Source organism: Suricata suricatta, chromosome 1 (genome assembly GCF_006229205.1).
Source record: "Suricata suricatta isolate VVHF042 chromosome 1, meerkat_22Aug2017_6uvM2_HiC, whole genome shotgun sequence".
NCBI lineage: Eukaryota > Metazoa > Chordata > Mammalia > Carnivora > Herpestidae > Suricata > Suricata suricatta.
The window spans coordinates 19028577-19041630 of NC_043700.1; the positions used below are offsets into that span (position 1 = coordinate 19028577).

General features: G+C 46.0%; 1 protein-coding gene across 2 annotated transcripts in view; it reads left to right on the forward strand.

Moving 5' to 3' along the window:
* Positions 1-7809: 7809 nt before the first annotated feature.
* ASAH1 (N-acylsphingosine amidohydrolase 1) overlaps positions 7810-13054 on the forward strand; it is a 50144-nt gene continuing 44899 nt past the window's right edge. For both annotated transcript variants that reach the window (XM_029934847.1, XM_029934854.1), the window contains exon 1: positions 7810-8383. In XM_029934847.1, coding sequence (XP_029790707.1) covers positions 7814-8383 — 570 coding nt within the window. In that variant the 5' untranslated portion in view covers positions 7810-7813. The remainder of the gene's footprint in view (positions 8384-13054) is intronic.

A 13054-nucleotide genomic window follows, 5' to 3' on the forward strand; every position in this document is an offset into this window, starting at 1 on the left:
AAATGTGTTTGAATATCTTTAACTTTGTTTATTTTTGAGAGAGAGAGAGAGAGAGAGAGAGCAAGTGAGCACAAGTGGAGGAGGGGCAGAGAGAGAGCACAGAATTGGGAAAAAAATCCATTTGTAATTTGGTGATGCCTTCATTATTTTAGACACTACTTCGTATATGATATTAATGCAGTTCCTTTATTTATTCAACAACTATTTGTTATAGTGTGCTAGTATGTGTCAGACACTGTTCTAGGTGTTGAGACTAAGCAGTAGACAAAAGAAAATCCCTGCCCTCATGAGGCTTACATTCTGGCCAGAAGACAGAAGCTAAACAAAAAGAAAATATGTGTAACAGCCGGTGGTGATGATGTTTGGAGTCAGGTTAGGCGGCAAGAAGAGTAAGGAAAACTGCTGAATCTTACACATGCTGCTGTCGTAGGGCTTCCCTAAAAAGGCCTATTTGAGCATTTGTGTGAACCACGTGGATAACTGGGAAAGAACATTCTACACAGAAGGAGAAGTTAGTGCCAAGGGTCTCAAATGAAGCATACTTGCCATGTTTCAAGTCTCTAAAGAAGACCAGTGTGGCTGGAAGGACATGAGATCAGAGAAGTGACAGGCCAGCCAGGCCCTAGGTGGCCTTGTGAGCCCTGGTAAGAACTTGGCTGCCGTTCTGAGTGAGGCAGGAAGTCACGGGGGGGTTTTGAGGAGAGGAGTGACGTGATCTGATTCATGTGGAGATTACATGATGGGAAAAAGATACTGATTACAAAATTATTACAATAATCCACATGAGAGTAACCTGGAGCAAGATGGAATTAGAACTGGCAAGAAGTGATCACATTCTACATATATTTTGAAGGTAGATGCAATAGGATTTGCTGGTATATGGTAAGAAAGAAAAATCAGGGGCGCCTGGGTGGCTCAGTCAGAGGGGTGTCTGACTTCAGCTCAGGTCATGATTTCATGGTTCATGAGTTCAAGCCCTGTATCACGCTCTTTGCTATCAGCGTGGAACCCACTTCAGATCCTCTGTCTCCCTGTCTCTTCCCCTCCCTTGGTTGCACACACACTCTTTCTCTCTCTCTCAAAAATAAACATTAAAAAAAAAAAGAAGTCAAAGATTTGGTCCAGGACAACTAGAAAATGGCATTGTCATTTATTGGGGTAGAGACAGTGTGGATTAGGACAGAGAAAATAAAGAGTTCTTTTTTAAAAAATATTTATTTTTGAGAGGGGGAGTGTATGTGGGGGAGGGGCAGAAAGAGAGGGAGACAGAGAATCCCAAGCAGTCTCCGTGCTGTCAGCCCAAAGCCCAATGTGGGGCTCAAACCCACAAACCGTGAGATTAGAACCTGAGCCAAAGTCTGAGGCTCAACCGACTAGGCCACCCAGGCACCCCAAGAGTTCATTTTTAAACATAAGCTTAAGATACCTATGACATATCCAGAGTAGATGATGTTGAAAAGACAGAATTCAAGGGATCGGTCTGAGCTGGTGATATAAATTTGAGAGTCATCAATACAGAGAAGGTATTAATGTCATGAGATTGGATGAGCTCACATCAAGAGTGAGCAGAGGAAAAGAAGGAAAGACATCTGAAGACTGAGCCTGGGCCACCCCATATACACAAGTCAAATGATGAAAAGAAACCAATAGGGGATGTTCAAGATCCTCTGAGGACCTTGTGCCAGTGAGGAAGAATCATCAAAGATGGTGGTATTTTTAAGCAAAAGGAAGTCAGATTTCCAATGTCTAAGATATAAATGTGGAATTGGGCATCTGAGGTAAAACAGAGGCCAAGAACATTACAAGGGAAGAGGTCAAGAAACCAGAATATTAAAAGGATTGTTTTTTGTGGATATTGCAATCACCAAGAATATTGAAGATCAAATTAGAAAGAGTGACAGCCAGCTTTGGAAAATCTCCAAGGGGTGAGGGGAATCAGTACCCACTAGAGGTCTACAGCCGTCTCGTGTGATGGCACCAGCTTCCAAGTCAAGTAACTGTGAGAATGTCGGTGTTGGCAACATTAGGATGGCCATGCGAAAATGTTGATATTTGACTACTTTTTAGCCTACAGAAAGGCAATTGCATATGGCTCAGTCCAATGACTGACCATATATAAAATGTTTGAATTGTGGTCTTCTTCATAGGTTGATATGTGTATATGTGTTAGTGCTATTTTTTCAGTTGTAGACTCGCTGAGATCAGGAATTTGTATTTCACCACATGTGTTTCTTTCATAGCACTTAGAATTTGCTTGGTCCGGTTAGTTGGTCAGATAGTACTTTTTATACATAATTACTGTAATAGCTACTGCTGACTTCTGTTATTTCAGGGTGATGATCTTTCTCCTCACTTCCCAGGCTAAAATGTCTAGGAAATATACACAGGCATTAAATGGGGATCAATATGAGCTTATTGCTGAATAAACTGGGATAGAAAAAACACTTGGACCTGAGGCCAAGATGGGATCCCACATCTTTCCGCCCGGGAATGTATTATGCACTCAGTCCCTGGACAGATGCAAACTGCCTCCCGGGGGCACAGCCAGTTTCTACCAGCGTGAGGCTGGGCTGAGGGTAGCAGACACAAGGACTTGCAAAAGGCCCAGTCCTGACTACCTTCTCTCCACTTCTCACAGAGCCAGCCCTTCACGATGCTTTCTTCAGTCTTCACAGCCATCCTGTTAACACAGTGTTTTTGAACTTTGGAAGATGTGGTCCAAGGCAGCAACTGCTTCCCCTTCTGCTCTTGTCCGCTAGGGCTTGCTGCAGTGAACGCACCGCTATGGACAAGCAGATCTGACCGAGAGAGCGGGAGAGGCCAGGGCACGTGTGTGCAGTGACCCTTCCGGCTAGTCCCCCGTTAAGTAAGGTGCTCCCCTCGCAGCGAGCCATGCATGGAAGGAATTAGAGGTAAAGGTGGACATTTTTTCCCCGAAACATCTGATGGTAGATCCAGGTATTGTGAGGCCTGAGGTCACACAATTTGGATAGTCCTCTTGAAGGAAAAGAATATAAAATTACAAGTGTGAAATTAGGTCGAAAGTTTGGAAGAGGACTGAGCAAGTGAGTGAGGGTGTTAAAACTTAAGCATTATAGCTTTTATAACAAATCCTCCTCTGCTCTTCAGAAGGTAGCAACCTATTTTAATATGTGTATCCGCTAGGATGCTCTCAGACACAAACTCGCAAGCCCACCAGCTTGAACTAGCTTAAATAATAAAGAAGAGTAGCGGCCCACATCAGCGAAGAGTCCAACTGTTGGACAGGCCCCAGGGGCCGTTGGTCTAGCAGCTTAACAATGTCATAATGACCCAGTTTCTTTCCTTTCTCCTCTGTGCTGCCCCCAGTATCTGTTCCTCCTCAGGCAGCTCCCTGGAATGCAGAGCATGAATGCCAGTAGCAATGAGGGCCACTAGCTTCCCTTTTCCGTTAGAAGATAAAGGACAGTTGCCTCAATCATAGAGCAAAACCTTAAACTTCAAACCATGACCTGTTGGATTCAAGAGTCTCAACAGTTAAGGCCAAAGCCCGGCACCGTGGCAAGAGGGATAGGGCAAACAGTGTCAGGGTCAGGCCAACCGGGGGGCTCCGGGGGGAAGGAGAAGGCTCATCCGAATCATGCGGCTGCTGAACCATGAAGGAGCAGAACTGAGGTTAGTTTTAAACCAGAGATGAGAGTGTGGAAAAATGACCTCAACGTACTGAAGGTTTTCCAGATACTCATTTGATTTACATTTTCCCTCTATCGTCATTTCTATCCACCATGAGACTGAAAGCCCCAGGAAGGCAGGGGCCATTTGTTCACTAATTATTTAGCACCTAGTGCTTAAAATGTACTGAGAGAATGCACGAATCTACCACAGACTTAGGAGAAACAACTGTCTGGAATGTTAATAGGTATCCATAAGGGTTTATGCAAAATGGAACTACATAAGAATATGAAGTCAGAACAACAACAAAAAAATGAGAGATTATTGGATTTAAGCCAAATTAAATACTTTTCATATCAGAATCATCAAGAAAAAGTACTAATGGGACAAAAGGATTTTTTTTAAATGTCTCTTCAAACTCTAACATGCCTGAGGTTGTCAGAGATTCAATTAAGATATCAAAAATATTTCACAAACAGAAAGATTAAGTGCAAAGTGAAGGATGGTTAAGATAATTATTTTATTTTGACACTATATAAGAAAGGACAATTAGGTACAATCTCAGCACTGAATTTGTGGTTGTGTAACACAGTGCCTTGAGCTGAATGTAATGACTGAATTTTTTTTCTGTATACCAGTAAAACATAAAGCAAGTGACCTTTCTTAGTATGATAAATCTCCTGGAGGAGGAGAAATCAGGTAACAATTTTGCATGACCTCTGATTTTCCATTTTTTACATCTTTGATTCTCTAGAGTCCTTCCTGAAAAGTAGAGAGTAATCTGAGTTTGGAAACTCAGATTACCTTTTAAAGGTAGCAAGCCTTTTTTTTTTTTTTTTAATTAAACAATTCCCTGGTAAACACTTCTGGCAAGAGGCTTACTTTTCACATTGAAACCCTATATTTCTTGCATTTTTGAATATTCAGTTTTATTAAATCAAGCCAGACCTGTTCTGGGAAACGTGGTGTTAGGTGCGGCAGTGTTCATTTAGGGTGGAGTGGTGAGACGGCAGGGACTTTAAATCAAGGCTCTGCCTCGGAAACCAGGAACGTCAGTAGGAGATTTAGAAAGGTCCACAGCTTGCCGCGTACTTCGCTATTCTGATAGACAGTTTGCTTACTGATGCTGACTCTTGCATAGTAAACAGGTTATCCAAGTCTTAAACGTGATGCTTGTTGTGAAGACAGTATTTGAATCACCCTTTCCACCAACACAGTCACTTATTTGTACATTTAAATGTCATTTTCTGTGAATATATCAGTATGCCACAAACCAAGGAAAATTTTTTCCATGACTACACCCCTCACCTTGGCTTTCTGTACATTTGTAGTCCTTAAGAATGGAGTAGGAAAATATATATGCTGACGTATATATTGTGCTGACAGCTCAGACTGAAGCCTGCTTTGCATTGTGTCTTTGTCTCTCTCTGCCCCTCCCCTCTTTGCTCACTCTCTCTCTCTAAATAAACATTAAAAAGAAATTTTTTTAATTTTTTGTTTTATGTTTTTAATTTTAATTTTTGAGAGACAGAGAGAGACAGCGTGAGCAGGGGAGGGTCAGAAAGAGAGTGAGTCACAGAATCTGAAGCAGGCTCCAGGCTCTGAGCTAGCTGTCAGCACAGAGCCCAATGCGGGGCTCGAACCCAAGGACCATGAGATCATGACCTGAGCCGAAGCCGGATGCTTAACCGACTGAGCCACCCAGGCGCCCCCCAAAAAATTTTTTTAAATGTGGGCACCTGGGTAGCTCAGTTGGTTAAGCAACTGATTCTCGATTTTGGCTCAGGTCATGACCTCACAGTTCATGAGCTCGGGCCCCGTGTCAGGCTCTGTGCTGACAGAGCGGAGCCTGCCTGGGATTCTCTCTTTCCCTCTCTCTTTGCTCTTTCACCACTTGCATGTATGTACTCTCTCCCAAAATAAAAAATAAATGCATAAAATGGTATATTTTGGAAAAGGAGATATAAATTTTTTCATTTGAATACAGAATTGATAGTACATAAAAGGCCTTTGAAAGTTAAATGCAAAATTATATGAAAATTGTGCCTAAGACAATCACACCAATTGATATAACATTTTTTCATAAAGAATCTGATTTTGCTAGACCACTCACCCACTGATGAATATTCTCTCATTGGGAAAAAAATACATATTTGGTGACATGTTTAAAGTGCCTCGGTAGCATTTAAAGTGAATGATCTTCACACCAAATAGCTATGTATATGCTAAAAGATGGGAGTCCTCTACTTCTACAGACTAATTCTGAGGTCCAAGATCATCCAATGTATTTGAACTCCTCTGCAATGGCTGGTAATGGCCTGTGTAACCTGCCTTACTCCCCCTTTCACTGAGCCTTCCCCTACTCGTTGCCTCTCTTCCTTTTGCTCTACCTACACTCCCGCCCCTGCTCTAGCATCCTCTCTTGAAGGCCCTGGCCCAGTGGCCCCCACTGTCTCGAACACTCTCCCCTAGACACCCTCCAGGATAACTCCCTCACCTCCAAATCTCTGTTCACACTTCACCTTCTCAATAATTTAACACTGTGATTCTCCCTGCTCTTTTTTTTGTCCTTTAGTGTTTACTTATTTGTGGGGAGAAGCACAGAGAAAGGAGAGAGATCTCAGTCACACAGACCGTGAGATCATGACCTGAACCAACACCAGGAGCCAGATGCTTAACCGACAGAGCCACCCAGGCACCCTTGCTTCTCCTGATCCCCCCTTACTCTGCTTTTTCTCTAGAACATTCTATATGAATTTTCTTATGTATTGTGTTTATTGTCTATTTCTCATCTAGTTGTAAGCCTCATGAGAGAACAACTTCTTTGTCACCCGCTTAATCCCCGTCAGTGTCTGAAGAAATGCTTGGTACATTGTAGGCTGGCGGGAAGTATTTCTTGAATTAACATTTCTATGATCCGCCTGCTCACTGCTGGTCAGGAGCCACTTTCACCATGTGATACGTTTCCAAAGTCAAACTTCCTCAAAGGGAATGTGAAAATGAACAAAGGGAATCACTTACAATGGATCTGGAAGCCCTGAAGGGATACCACACCCCACCTTTTACAGACCCCGGTAAGAAAACGCTTTCCTGTACCTTCCACAATAGGATGAAGCTTCCTTAGTACCCCAGTAATAGAGAGGAAACTTTCTTACTGTCCTCACAATAACTCAGTGAGCAGTGGCCAAAACCGAACTCTCGCTCTCTTCCAATGTACTTGGGATTCAAATAGATTCCAGCTTCCTCCTTTCCTCTGTAAAAACAGTCCCCTCTTCTTTTTTCACCCAACTTGCCTACGGTTTGTCACAATTTGAACGTCCCAAATTGCAATTACTCTGCTCTTCCCAACAAACTTATTCTGGTAGTAAATTAACCAGCTTGTTTAAGGCTGACTAAATTATCTACCCCCAACATCAAATTCTCATTTGCCAATCTCCAAATAAAAACATGGATTTTTCTAAGCAAGGATTATAAATGGGTAAAATGATAATTTCACACACACGAGAAAAAAATAAACGAATATTTTAGTGAAAGTATTCTAAGTTTCACTAACCATTAAAACAATGCTAGTTGGGATATCCTAGAGACTCAACCAGAAAGTGCAATCCGTGTGGTAGGGGTTCCTTTTGAACTTTTAAATAACGTCAATAGGACGATCGTGTCCATGGAAGGCATGAATGACAAGCAATTCACTGTTTTTTAGGTGCAGGCTAAACAGCACTGAATACATCCTCTCCTCCTGGGTTTAGCTTGGTTCTGACAACCTAAAGGCTTCCCTGCGTTAGATGAAAACACACAGCTTAGCTGCTCAGTGGCTGAACACATCAGTGAAGGAAGGTCTGCAATTCTACCTGATCGTTCCACCTGTGTCTAAGTTCAAGTAACGGAAACCTAAATTCTGACTTGTCAGCTCCGCGGCGAAAGGCTAAATGGGTAATTTACTCCAGGGTGTCCGTGGTGATTAGATTCCCGCCACCTCCCTCCCTGCCCCTAACAACTGAGTCTGTTCCGTGACTCCAAGGTCGGGATGAACAAGCTTGCTCACTTCGGCCCTGCTCTGCTCAGAGTGCAAAGGTGATCGGGGTAGCAGGTAACGCCTCCGCGGTTTGAGACTCTCGTGAGTTGGGTCCATTTCGTGAGCTTTTGGTACCGGGTAGCCTGAATGTACAGCCCTTTCTGGGCCGCTTGGGGACACCGTACAGGTGGCACCAGGCCCCGAGTGGACGGGGGGCTACCTCCGCGTGTCGCCCGCGGCCAGCACCCGAGCAGGCTCCGAGGTGGGCGCGGACCTCCACGCGCCACGACCGGGAGGAAAGTTCCTGAGCCCCACCCGCCGGGGGCGGAGCTCTGGCTGGGCCCAACCACTGCCCAGGGGCCCGGGGGTGGGCCCGGCCAATCTCGCGGTCCTAATGCGAGCCCTGACTCCCACCCCGAGGATTCCCCACGCCTTCCCGAAGGCCCCCTCTTCCTGCCGCACTTGCCGCGACCCCGAAGAGCCCCGGTCTGCCCTTGCCGCCCCGTCTGCCCCGCGCTCCCCCGTCTCGCTTGGTGCGGCCCCGTGCCTCCGGTCACGCGGCGGCGGGGCGAGGCCTGCCTGGAGCCCAGCTGGTACTTTTTGCAGACTCCGCTGGCGTCTCGCGGAGCGACTGGCACCATGCTGGGCTTGGGTCGCCTAACCTTCGTCCTCCTGGCCGCGGCGGCCACCTGCGCCCTGGCGCAGCAAGCGCCGCCGGTGAGTGAGCGCTCGGGGACGGCGCCGAGAGGGGCGTGCAGCGTAGAGGTGGCGCAGGTGCCCGTGTGGCTGCGGGGGGTGGGGGGGGTGCGGCTCGAGGAACGCCAGGTGCGGGGCAGCGGCTTTTCGGGGGTCCGCGGTGACCCACTCGGCGGTGTGGGTGCAGAGCGAGTGGCGAGCCCTACTCCGGTTTGATTCCGTACAAACTTGGAAAGCAACCTTTAGGGAAATTCTGACCCCTGCAGAATGCTGGTTGTGATTTGCACGGCTCCACATTTGAGCGATTACACTTGTTCTACCAGTTCCAGGCTGGCGCATCCTGTACTGCTACGGGAAAAGTTCGGTCGACTTGTGTACATAATTGGGCGACGGACTGCTTGATGACTTGGGCATTCTCTGCCAGGGGAAGAGGTGCTGAAGGATAAATTCCCCCCGAGGCTCCTGAGATCCCTGGGAAAGGCTGAGGCGTCCCCAGTCAGGGCTTGTGGGAGCTGCTCAGGCTGGCCCAGTGTGGCCTCTGTGGCCTTGACCCCCGAGTCATGGGAACGCCTGTCCCGTGACTCTTTCCCCAGAAAGAAGTCAGGGGAACCCAGATTTGCTAACTGCAAGAGACAGTGAGGAACTAGGCTGACTTATTTTACAGAGGAGGAAGTAAACTCAGTGGGAAAATGTCTAGCCAGAGGTCACACGCTTGCGTACTGAAGTATGCCTAAAACCTCAAGCCTCTTGACCCCTAAACTGGTGCTCCTTCGTAATTCACTTCTTTAAAAGCATTAAGACTCCACTTACAGAGTAAGTGGACAGGCCAGCAGATCAGACATGTAGGAGCTTGGGCGCATCTGACCTGAGGTTAGATGAGGGTTGTCCTCAATAGCTTAGTTAGGATGTCAACAGTGGGAACATGATAGGCATTTTCTCCTTTTACTTTTATTTTTCTAAGGAGAAATGATGTAAGAATAAAATCACGGTGGGATATTATTCATTCATTAAAATTGATAGAACATTAAGCAAATAAAAGCAAAATTAAATAGTATGTACCGTGATTTCAGTAACAGAAAAATGCACAGTATATACACGTGGAGTAGGATTGGAAGGGCATAAGAAGAGATAAAATTAGATTTTTTTAGTGTGTGTAGGGAATTTGTTTGCTTTAAAGTGGTTGGGATCATGAATATTTTAAGAGTTTCTTTGGTACTCTGAGTGCCCTCCAGTATTCACAACTGTGGTTGAACAAATTGGGTTTATTCTCTTTGCACTGAGAAAGAACCATTGGCCTCTCAATAAAAGGGCACTTGGCAAAACCTATTTCATAATTTGGACTTGGGTTGAGTAATTTTGGGGTAGGTCCAACAAAGAGGGGATTTGATCTAGATTGGATACTTAAAAAATTTTTTTTAATGTTTATTCATTTTTGAGAGAGACCAAGCACAAATGGAGAGGGGCTGAGAGAGAGGGAGAGGCAAAATCTGAAACAGCTCCAGGCTCTGAGCTGTCACCACAGAGCCTGACTCAGGGTTCAAACTCAGGAACCCATGAGATCATGACCTGAGCCAAATCGGATGGTTAAAGAACTGAGCCACCCAGGCACCCCAAGATAGGATACTTTTTAAAGGTGGGGAAATTCTGTGATTCAGTAAAGAGGAAACATTAATTTAGGAAGAGAAGGGGATGTTTGGTATTTTGTAGGTTGCACAATACCCTTGTTTTGTCTGTGCTTACACAGAATCATGGGGTAGCCTTGTGCTTTGCTGCATTTTGTCATGTCTCAGAGTACCCTTAACGGAGGTGGGTATTCTGAGAGATTGGCCATATTCAGCAGGAGAACAGAGGTGGCCTGTATGTCACTGTCATACCAGTTTGTAATAAGACTGAGGTCTAATTGTGAACCTCTGAGCAGTTTCAGATGTCAGAGGCTGCTTTTTTTTTTTTCCTTTCAATACTTTCAAGCAAGGGGTTTTATTTTATTTTAGAGTTTATGCATTTACTTTTTAGTAATCTCCACATGCAACATGGGGCTCAAACTCATGACCCCGAGATCCGGAGTCGCATTCTGACTGAGCCAGCCAGGCACCCTGCAAAGCCGTCTGTAGAAAATCAGTAGCTCTCATCCAGAATAGTGGTTGTCAAAATTGAGTGTAGCTACTGGTGTTAGTTTTGGGAAAATTTTCACAAATCTTAAACGATAAGAGAAAAATGACAGCGTCAAACCAAAATTATTCATTAAGAATGGTAGCTGCTATTCTGATTTCATGCTCTTTCCGTTTTTGTTGTCAAGGTGTCCTTTCACATGTGTGGGGTTTTGTTTGTTTTTAACTCCTCCACATGGGAGAATAAAAATTTGCACTCCCTTGTGCTGGGCCTCTTTATATCTTACTGATCTGAAAACTTCTGGCTGAAAAGGACCTCTGGAACCTCACAGATATACAGTGACCACATTCCCCGACAAGATTAAGCATTTTTTTCACTTCAAATCGTATGATAAACTGCACAGTGACGTAACCAGAGATATTTCAGAACTACTTTTGATAAACATGAACAGTGAAGACTGGCTCTAAGTTACCAACAAAAATTACCCATTTGGAATGTTGTGTGGGTTTTGTGTTTGAGGCTTTTCAGAATAGAGCATATTTTCAGGTCTTCCTGAGTCATTCTTAATCATTGACTTTATTAAAAGACCTACTAAAGGACGGTGGGCATGAGAATGGCACAAGAAATCGCTGAAGAGGGAGATGGAGACGGCCTTTCAGGCTCTGTGAACTTTGTGAAGGGTTTGCATTTTATTTATTTATTTTTTAAGTTTGTTTATTTTGAAAAGGAGGGAGAGAGAGCGCAAGCGCTAGTGGGGGAGGGGCAAAGAGAGAGAAGGAAGGGAGACAGAGAGAGAGAGAGAGAATGAACCCCAAGCAGGCTCCAGTGTCGGTGCAGAGCCCGACAGGGGCTCAGTCTTCCAAACTGTGATATGGTGGCCTGACCTGATATCAAGAGCCGGTCGCTTAACCAACTGAGCCACCCAGGTGCCCCAAGTGTTTCCTTTTAAAAAGTCTAGGGGGCTGCCTGGGTGGCTCAGTCGGTTGGGCATCCGACTTTGATTTCGGCTCAAGTCGTGATTTTCTAGTTCCTGAGATTGAGCCTGGAGTCCGGCTCCGTGCTGGCTGCTGGGAGCCTGCTTGGGATTCTCGCTCTCCCTTTCTCTCTGCCCCTCCCCTGTTCTCATTCTCTCTCTCAGAATTAATAAATGAACTCTTAAAAATAAATAAAAAGGTAAGTCTGGCTTGGAAGGGAGCAGCGGTGGATACGAGGAGACTAGTCCGGGGAGGAAGTAGCCGGAGGCTGACGTGCAGGTGGAAGGCGGCGCCCTGGGGGAGGAGAGAGGTGGGTGATTCCGGAGAGAAGCTGGAGGCCGGATGGGCAGAAGGAAGGGTGGGAGGAGGAGGAGGGACGAGCATCTTTCTCCAGGGCTCAGCTGGCTGAACCGGTGGCGTCCCTGGCGGGAAACACAGGAAGGGGAAAGTTTGGGTTGGAAGAATGAAGATTGTGTTTTCTTGGGTTATCGTTGCATTTCCCGTGGCCCCAGGATCCCAGCAGGCGTTGGGGACTGAAGCTCCGAGGAGGAGATTGGAAGTCGCAGGCTTATCGCTTGAAGCCTTTGGAGCAAGTGAACACTGAGCAGATAGATGATGTAGGAGAGACCCCTTGGCAGGGGTTAGGGCGCCTGCACACGCACGTACGTGTGTCAGGTAGACAGGATAGCAAAGGTGAGCGGCAGCCAGAGTGGGAGTGTGAGTGTGGGGAAGCTCGGAGGAGAGCGAGGACAGTGGCCTCCCTGTGCCGGATGCCATTGAGGTGTCAGGTGTCTGTCACACTTGGCAGTTGGAGGTCCTCGGTCACTTGGCCTGAGCAGTGTTGGGAGCAGAAGAGATGTTGCAGTTGGGCTGAGGAGTGATGAGAGGGAAAGGAATCCGCATGGGAGAGGCGACTGTTGTCAGTAATGAATGCGAGTAGATTCCGAAAATGTGTGAAAATGAAACCCAATGGCCCGGTAATTAACTGCTCAATCAGATTTATTTATTTTTATTTTTTTGATGTTTATTTATTTATTTTGAGAGGGAGAGAGAGGGCATGAGTGGGAAAGGGGCAGAGAGAGAGGTAGAGAGAGAGGATCCCAAGCAGGCTCTGCGTGTGAGCACAGAGCCTGACGTGGGGCTTGATCCCACAAACTGTAAGATCATGACCTGAGCGAAATCAAGAATTGGGCCCTTAACCGACTGAGCCACCCAGGCGCCCCTAAATCAAACTTATTGTTATGCTTGAACTTCTCATACGAGTAATAACATTGTTGACATTAGCTACTAGGTCAGCATTTAGCGATGGTTTTGACAGTTCGCACGAAGCACATACACACCTTCCGGCCTGGCCAGTATCCTGGTACTGCATCTGCTTTCCCCCAGTTCCTCCAGAGGAAGGAACGCACCGGTGTCATCTGTTCGCTTGGCCAGCACTGCGCGCCTCCTGTGGGTCAGGTGCTGTTCGGGTGCTGGGAGCGGGTTAGTGATGGACACAAAGGTCCTAGCCCTCATGGGTTTCCTCCCATTCCTTTCTCCTCAATATTCCTCGTTTAGTAGAGTGCCATGCCTTCAGAGGTCAGAGAACAAGTCAGCGCTGCTTGCCTGT